This window comes from Onychostoma macrolepis, chromosome 19 (assembly GCF_012432095.1).
Source record: "Onychostoma macrolepis isolate SWU-2019 chromosome 19, ASM1243209v1, whole genome shotgun sequence".
Lineage (NCBI taxonomy): Eukaryota > Metazoa > Chordata > Actinopteri > Cypriniformes > Cyprinidae > Onychostoma > Onychostoma macrolepis.
The window spans coordinates 21,743,269-21,752,951 of NC_081173.1; the positions used below are offsets into that span (position 1 = coordinate 21,743,269).

Below are 9,683 nucleotides of genomic sequence, written 5' to 3' on the forward strand. Positions count from 1 at the left end.
GTGAGTGTTAGAATGATACAAAATGAACACACAATGCAGCAGCGAATTGCTGATGCTCCTCAGGAGGATGTGGAGTTTTCAGGTCACTTTGGAGAGCTGCTGGGGCTGTTTAGAGTCACTAGAAGACACTACAAAACTTTCACAACTGTAGATATTATCAGCTTTAGTTAATGTTATTTTTGAGAACGAGTTGAGAAAGGATTTGAAAATGTAAGCCTACATATCAAAATCCCTCACATCTATGGAACAGGAACCAGAGAAATGATTAATTACTGTAATTAAACAATGAACAAGAATATCGCAAAATGCCTTAATATTGATGAATAAAATATTAAGAGACTGCACTACTTTAGTGCAATCCAAATAAATACATATTGCTATTTAAAGTGTGGAACAGCATTTAAATCTGTGGAAGTAGCTTGTCTTCCGTGTATATAATCAGATTAGCAAAACCTTAATGTTTTCTCGATAGTATGCTGCCTTTCCTGAAAACCTTGTCGGAGACTGATTTGAAGGTAACTGATTACTCAAAAGTTACTAAGGCAACATGAAGGTGTTGAAAAGAGCATGTTTCAGTGGCCCCAAAGGAAGAAAATGAATGTCATTATTGTTAGTGGATCCAAAGAGACTTCAGACAGCAGCAAAATGCAGGGCTGTGATTTACAGAGGTTACAAAGTTAGCCAGCACAACTTCTGTGACCTCTGCTGCCCTGTAATGAATGTGAAAAGACAGGACCTAGCCTAAATTTTTTCTCTGTTGCAAAATATTTATCACTTTTCACCACACTCTTCATTTGCATGCAAGTAATACTACCTTAACATGGAACTTTATATACTCTACCAGTCAAAGTTTGGACACACTAGATGAATTTATGATAATAAAATCATTTGGTTAAATGCCTAAAATATAAAGTCTCCATAAATTTAGTTATACTATCATTCAAAAATTTGGGATCAGTGATTTTTTTATAAAGAAATTAAAATTCACTCAGCATGTACACATTAAATTGATCAAAAGTGACAATAAAGACATTCCTAATGTTACAAAAGTGCTGCTCTTTTGAAAAATATGCATGGTTTCTTCAAATTGCAACAACTGCTTTCAACACTGATGATAATAATAAGAAATGTTTCTTGAATTACAAATATCAGCATAATAAAGCACATTTCATAGCATATTAAAATAAAAACAGTTCTTGTAATATTATTTCACAAGATCACCGTTTTATTGCATTTTTGATCAAATAAATGCATCTTGGTGAGCATAAGTGATTTCTTTCAAAAACTTTTTAAAAACATTTTACCGACACCGAGCTTAACGTAGTGTAGATAAATAAAATATATATTTTTAAATATCTTCCATTTGTATTATTTCATTGGTTATAATAGGCTACTATTATTCGCAAATGAGTGGGTGTGTCCACGTTTGTGTTCACCGTAGTAACGTAGCTACTGAATAAATATCCTATTTGCATGATATTACAGAATACTTCAAAGAACACTGTCATTTTACCATGGTAACACGGACACTGTAGCCTACATGTTAGTCAATCAATAGCGGAACAAATGCACTACTAACGACTTCAAATCACCTCAGCAGACGGACAGAAAACTGCTGCTGTTGTTTATGTTTCTCGAGCGCTGCAAATTCATCCATTTTTATGAGAAATCCTCAGCGCGTCGCAGCGGCATATAAAATCGCTATTCTCGTTGTCATTGCTCAGCAGATTCAGCGATGCGGCAAACACACCAAGCATCCTTTAAACAACTGCTTCATATCGGCATCGCGACTCTGTTCACAGCTCATACAGCATCCAGCTGTTCACCACCCTCCCTTCTGATCTGTCAACACGCCAATGTCAGTGTCGCCATCCCGCATATAACGTTCCGGTGAAACGATGCCAAACTTACAGCGTCCCGCCAGCGAATAACGCATATTTCAGTGATGCATCCGTATGGAGAAATGTACATGCAGTGAAACTTACCGGGGAGGAATCCAGCACGAACGCGCCCTAGTTATGAAAGTCAAGTGACTATACCGCTGGATGCTCCGGTGCTGTTTGCCCGTGGAGATGACGGTGCAAAATGCTGTGGATGATCACTGCTGGACAGGGGAAAGGTGATCTGATCTGATCTGATCCAACTCTGTGTTGCCCCTGTAGTGCTTCAGTTCCACACAATGGTGGAATGTCACTGGGTGTTTTGCACAATGCAACGATAGATTTGATCTATTATGTGGGGGAGAGTTTATTGCCTTCCTATGAACAAATGTTTCTCTGTTTTTGATAAACTATACAGTTGTGACCCAAAGTAGGCTAATGCACCCCAACTAACCTACATCCTCACTAGTGACTGAAACATTTGAATCAAAAATCAGTGTATAAAAAAAAAAGTAGCTAAATTACAGATATTGCTTTATTAGGCAATAGGTTAAAAAAATAAAGTTTATATTAAGAAAGAAAGAAACATTAAGCATGAAGTTCCTATGGCGAAGCATCCCATTAACGCCAAGGTCATGGGTTTGATTTCCCAGGAACACACACAAAATGTGGCCCATATTTAATGTAAGTTAAGTCAAGTGCATAAATGTAAAGCTTAGTATTTAATTTTTATAAGTAACAATAAAAGCAAAATATAAATTATGAATATTGATTAGAATATACTATAAAAAAATATATTTAAAAAAACTGATGATCATAGTGAAAGCTGTCATTGATTACTTTGCATTCTTTTTTATTATAGATACTATTTTTATTTATGTATTAAATATTTTGTATATTATAGAATAGTGTGTGTGTGGTAGTTAACTAACATTAACTTACAATGAGCAATACATTTATTACAGTATTTATAATTTTTTAGCATTAGATAAAAGTACACTTTTTAGTGTTAGCTCAGTTAGCCCAGGTTCGTAAATATTATTAACAGATACAACTTTTTATATTATTTATATAACTTTTTATATTTTATAATCAAGTATTAGTAAATGATGAAATTAATATTAACTTAGATTAATAAATGCTTTGGAAGTATTTTTCAATGCTAGTTCAGTTTGTAGTTTGTGTGCTACTGACTAAAAGTAATCAATAATGGCAGCTGTTCTAGTTTCGTTATCAATATTAAAGATTTTTTAAGCTGTATTTTAATTACACATTTGTTGCTTTTAGAAATATGCTTGTATAGATGTATTCATATGGACATATAAGTCCGAAATACAGTAAAAGTAAAATGTATATTTATTAGCTGTTCAAGCCTTTCCAGAAATTTCCCTTTGGGTCTATCTATGGGTTAGGCCACATTATTAAAAGACCAATTATTTGTTGATCAAGCAATATGTCTCAAATCCTGAACTACTCTTTCAAATACCTGTATATACAGTGTCATTAAAGGTACTGAATTTACAGTTGTTAGCACAGTCGTCGCATTTTGCAAGCAAAGTTAACAAGTTAACATGGCTCAGACTTGACAACATCTTACATAACAGAAGCTTTTATACCACTCAACGGCTGGTAAGAAAAAGGGATAGTTGTTGCCATTGGCATGGGCCGGTTGAGGGAGGGGCTGCTATTTATCACAGCACCAGTCTCAGTGCCAGCATCAGCCTATTGTTCACAATGCCTACTGAAATTAACCCTCTAGTGCACTTCATTACGGGTACAGCTGAGTATTTTACGAAGTTTGAAGCTGTTGGGTGGTCCTGCTAAAATTTACATTCACATTTCTTCATTTAGGAGATGCTTCTAAAGCTTACTTCAGTAAACTTTCTTGTGTCTTTTAGTCCAAGTCTATTAGCACTGAAGCCCTCCTACATGTGTATTCTAAAATAAACTTTCAGCAGTCTTAAGGGTTGTTATAGTTATAATTATATATAAAGTTTTAATAATCATTCTAATAATTAATAATCTTTTTTTTTCTTCTTCAGGTTGAACATTCACAGCCAATCATAATCTATCCTGCTATAAAGAGCTCGAGCATTTAAAGCGGAAGACCACATAACTGCAGCATGCTTATAATAAACAGAATGTACCATGCGTTAGTGTGGATGCTAATATAGTTACTGTTATAGCCATCTTTTTAATGGGCCAAAAATAAGGATGACTCGCATAGGATACAGAGCCATATTCACATTTTGTCCAATTAAACGCTCTAAAGAATGACAATGTTCCTCCTCCTAATACCACCTGCCACCAGTTAGGAATAGCAAAAAACAAATCATGTTTCATACACTGTAACAAAAAAAAAAAAACGTAAATTTAAAATTTAACTTAAATCGACTTCAAATTTTAAGGCAACCAGCTTCAGAGTTTTCTCAACTTGTCGTTTTAAGTTTATACAACAAAAATTCCCTCCCACAAAAATTAATTGAGAAAACTCAAAAATCTGAAGCTGGTTGCCTTAAAAAAAATTTTTTTTACAGTGTAACAACATATTAAATTAAAGACTGGAAATAAAATAAAATAAAAGATGTGCCATTAAATGTGAGGAAAACTGCACTCTTCAAGCAACAGGATTTCAAGGACATAAAACAAAAGCTTTATGCTGCTTTAGTAATTAAAAAACAATATTAAATTTACATTTACTATTTTTATATCTCTTAATCTCTAAATTAAAATAAAACACAAAAAGCACCTACAATAAAATATTTAAGGTGTGTTTTGAACAGACACCTAAATAAAAGTCAAAACAAATAATACAATGTTATGAATTTTGAACCCTATTAGAACTTATTTCTATATGACAAGAGCAGACATTCAGATTTGCCATTGCCGTTCTCACCTGCTCAGCAGAAGCTGAAGTCACAGTACCAGGTGCGATGGTGACTTTCAGGTGCCGTTTGTTTCTCTTCCTCACTGTTGTAGAGGGCTTCTCTTCTTTCTCTTCCTCCTTCTTCTCATCCTTTCCCTCCTTCTTTTCTTCCTCTTCCTCTGTCTTCTTCCTGTGTTTTTCCTTTTCTTTCTTCTTATGTTTCTCTTGAGACAGAGGGGTTGCCAGTTTGATCACCCCGACGATCCCCTCATTTAGCAGAGCCGCTGAGACACTCTTGTCCTTCGGCTTCTTCTTCCGCTGAAAAAACAGAGAAATCAGCGTATTCATTTGAACGCTGTAATAAAACCTACAACAGGAACCACCTTTCAAATGTTTGCAGGGTAAAGTGATTTTAGCCAAGACAATTCTGAAAAGGCCACAAAAGGAATATCAGAGGGTTTAGAGATGGTTCGGCTATTTCTGACGCCCACTGCCTGGATCACACAATGGAGTCCTTATGTGACAGCCAGTGAGTGTGATTGAATCTGTCAGGTGCACAATTAGGAGGCCATTTCTATCAGACAAATACGTTTTTAAATAGAAAGCAGGTACAAGAACATTATTCTTATGTCAAGGCCTGAATCAGGGCTTTTTAATTACCTAATGGCCATTACCAAATGAGATTGTAGTGTTTTTAAATAACACTTAAAACTAGCAGTGATCTGACATCCATCCTCACTAAGAAAAACTACAAAGACCAACTTGAGCAGAGCATTAAAGGAATAATTCACTCAGAAATGAACAATCTCTGAACAGAAATCACTTGCTCACCAATAGATCCTCTTCAGTGAATGGGTGCCGTCAGAATGAGAGTTCAAACGGCTGATAAAAACATCATAATAATCCACAAGCCTCCAGGTCCTTCAATAACATCTTGGGAAGTGATACAGAAACAAACTCCTCTACATCTTGGATGGCAAGAGAGTGAGTAAATTTCCAACAAATTATCATTTTTGGGTGAACTATTCCTTTAAATAAACACTACTGTTTAAACACTAAAGGAGAAGAATGGAAATTTGATTGCCTTGACATCATGGAGACAAATGCAAGAACTAAAGCTTATTTTTCCTCCCTCACAAGGCACATCATGTACAGCCGCAAAAAGTATTTGGAAGCTTAATTCATAACTGAACGTCATTGTATTAGATACAAAAGATCAAACCAAGTAGCATAAATACATGCATCATTCAAATGAGGAAAGTTTTCTCAGAACTAACTTTACTTTTCGCTATTTCTTTTAACTAATGAGAAGTAAAGATGTACACTAGTGGATGTAATTAACATGTAATCCACTTGCTGCGATCTATTTTAATAAAATGTATACAATTTCAAGTGTCCAATTCTTCTTGGTGCCACTGCAAGGTATTGCATTTCAGAATCAACCCAGAAAATGCAAGAAACTGTATTGGAAAATAATGCTTTTTTTAAACTCTAATCCGGGTTATTGCAGTACCCAGAATAAATGATTATGGCCATCATCATTTTGACCATCTGCTCTGTAAATTGCACAAATAAATCTAATATATAAACTTTATCTGCCTCTTCTCTCGGGCTGTGAGATAATGTCATTTGGATCTGTTTTTCTCTCTGTCCACTTGGAGGACAGGGGAGGAAACAGCCTTTTGTTGTCCTATAACAGTGTGCAGAGACAAAGTGTCTCCATTCATGCAGACAGAGCTATCACAGGCCATCTCTGTCCGGCAGTCGATCAAACCAGCATGAACACAAGCCTGCACTGACAACTCACCCATAGACTCAATCATCTTTGTCTTATAAAGCAATTATTATCTGTTCATCATTTATAAATTATAAGGAATAGTGCATGTACTGTTTTAATGTTTGCCTGTTTGCCTGCGAGGTTCTAAGATGTTTTACCCGCATATACAATCATTTGCATATTTAATTATAGCAAAGTAGTACCACAATCAATTACAGCAAGGACTTTTTCTACAATATATATAAAAAAAGGGTTTGGATCACTGAAAAGTTACTGAAAAACCTGTGTAAATTGTTAACAAAAGGCTTGTTTTACAATACTGGCCTCTAGAGGCTGCTGGGTAAAAAGTACATATTCGGAATGGCATACTAGCTTGCTAATATTACTGTTTTTGCAGTTTGTATGCTACTGTTCAAAAGTTCAAAATATTATTACATTTTAAAATAACTTCTCTATTTTAATATATTTTAAAATGTAGTTTATTTCTTTTATGGCAGAGCTGATTTTATTTTATTTTTTTTAAATCAATCATTGCTACAGTCTTAAAATAATCTATTATGCTGAATTGGTGCTCAAGAAACATTGCTTGTTATTATCAATGTTGTGTTGCTTAATATTTTTGAGGAAACCTTTGCAACTTGCTAGAGTTTAAACCTTTACCATTACATACTGCTTCAGATACCAATTGCAAACATGGTAAAAATTGTAATATGCAGTGCATACACTCTTAAAAATAAAGGTGCTTCACGATGCCATAGAAGAACCTTTTTGTCTAAATGGTTCCATAAAGAACCTTTAACATCTGAAGAACCTTTCTGTTTCACAAAAGGTTCTTCGTGGTGAAAGAAGGTTCTTCAGATTATAAAAAGGTAAGGAAGAGATCGTTCTTTAAAGAACCTTTGACTGAATGATTCTTTGTGGAACCAAAAATGGTTCTTCTATTTGGCATTGCTTGAAGAACCTTTTGAAGCCCCTTTATTTTTAAGAGTGTACTATGCAGTATGAAGCAGGCTAGTAATCCATTCTGAACATAACCGAGGATTTATGTTCAATTGTATCTGCACACTGCACAAAAAATCTAGGATATTAAGTAAAGATAATGTTCTATGAAGATATTTTGTACATTTCCAACCATAAATATATCAAAACTTCAAAGCTTAAAAAAATTAAATTTACAATTTTTAAAAATTGACCCTTACTACTGGTTTTGTGGTCTAGGGTCACATATATGCAATTTTGTCTGGGAAATGGACAAAATTTGTGTTACATGAGAGTCTTGAATACTAATGCACTTAGACAAATATCATATCAGCATCATTAACTTGATGACGTACCTGGCTCTGGTGCTTTGTCTTTGTCCGTTTCTCCATGGCTGAAACAGAAACAACAGTATTAAATTAGTAAAAGGAAGCTCATGTGGAGGATATTAAACTATGAGGTCTGCCCACCCGAAATACTGAATATAAATAAATAATGACAAATGCTTTGAAAAAAAATGCGTCTCGATATTGATTGAAACATTTCATGAGGAGGTTTGTGTATTTGTTTTTTGGAGGTATAAACACACTGGCATAAGGTTAGGATTGTGTGCAACTGTCAAAATCACTGTCACAGTTGTCATTGAAACAGCAAGTTAGAGCCCGCTTTGAACCTTGACCCCAGATCTAAGAAGAAACTAGTTATGTCAACTGATTCTTCACTAATTCAAGCACAAATGCATGTCAGACCCTCAAAGTTTTCTTTGAAAACACATGGCTGCTACGTACATGGAAATCTACGGGAATGTGTTTCATTTATTCAAAGAATACACCCTGACAGATTTCACTGAAAGCTACAATTAGTACGTCCAACTTAACAACCATCGCTTTGTGGTCTCGAAGTGGGTCTTTTTAAAGCATTTCAGATCTTGGTTTGGAAACAGCCAAAACCTGCAACGGCTGCCATTGCATAACATCCCAAGGAACATTTAATTTAGGGATACTGCTTGACAAATAGTAAACTGTAATTTGAGGATTCAAAACGCCCCTTCAGATGACGTCAAATAAGAGTACATGACAGCGAACACACAACTCATGCCCATGCACTAAAAGCAGCCAGTCTTGGAAAACCAGCATTTTGTCTTTTTTTTTTTTCTTCCTCAAACTCTCTGTATCTACTACTGATCCGGAAAGAGCTAATTCCAGGTCAGTTAAGTGAGAATAAAAGCAGCTATATTACCTGAGAGGTATCTCTCCAGAGGGGAGGTGGAGCTTTGGCTTCCCCAGCAGCAGAAGAACAAGCTCCAAACCAGGACGGTGGCCAACACCAGCACAATCACCCAGAGCAGCCGGGCCAGAGCCGGGTACGCCAGGGCCCACTCTTGCAGCGCGTCCATACTTAGCCACTTTTCCTCTTCCCTTCTCTGTCTACTCCCTCTTTCCTCTCGTCTAGCTCCTGTGGCTGCTTCTCAGTGGCAGATGGGCAGCAGCTGTGCAAGGCCACAACCCACGTCAGCTCTGGAGGAGTGCGTATACGAGCATGTGCGTTTTCTTCACTGAGCCGAGTGGCACTCGCAACCCTGCCTGGAATATCCAGCAGCCACTCCCAGGGCAAAACATCTCTCACTCACACACACCCTCACATTTCACTCCGGCTCCGAGACCTGTTGGTTAATGGTAGGTAGGAGCAGAGAAATGCACCCGAGGCGATTTAAAGCGACAATGTAGTTGAATGTAATGAATGTAAACAGTGGCCTCGAAATGTGTTTGGACACTTGAGTCACGCTTACAAAAAAAGATCTTGATGGGAACTGATGACATACAACTGCTAAAAAAAAGACTGAGATTAGTCATCGTTAAAACAGAGAAAAGTGAAGTTAGTTCTGAGAAGGTCTCTTGAATCATAGTCACACTTTAAAGTGTGAAATCCATGGCTAAACACTTTTTAGGCTTACTATTTATTTTGTTATGAAGGAATTCATGACAAAAATGTTCTTCATTGCATTCAAAACTGGATTTGATTCTTTTAGTCAGAGGTACACTATTGGTCAAAAGATTGGAATAATTTGTGAATGCAATTTTGTTTTTTAAAGAAATTATTACATTTTTATAGTACAGAATTAAGTTGATCAAACTGACAGTAAATACATTTACAATGTCACATTTTTATTTCAAATACTGTT

General features: G+C 35.8%; 1 protein-coding gene across 1 annotated transcript in view; it reads right to left on the minus strand.

Moving 5' to 3' along the window:
• The window catches only part of pleca (plectin a), a 107,595-nt gene extending 98,622 nt beyond the window's left edge, over positions 1 to 8,973 (minus strand). Inside the window, 3 exon segments of the mRNA XM_058753584.1 lie at positions 4,777 to 5,064; positions 7,858 to 7,895; positions 8,741 to 8,973. Coding sequence (XP_058609567.1) covers positions 4,777 to 5,064; positions 7,858 to 7,895; positions 8,741 to 8,897 — 483 coding nt within the window. The 5' untranslated portion in view covers positions 8,898 to 8,973.
• Between the last annotated feature and the right edge of the window lie 710 nt (positions 8,974 to 9,683).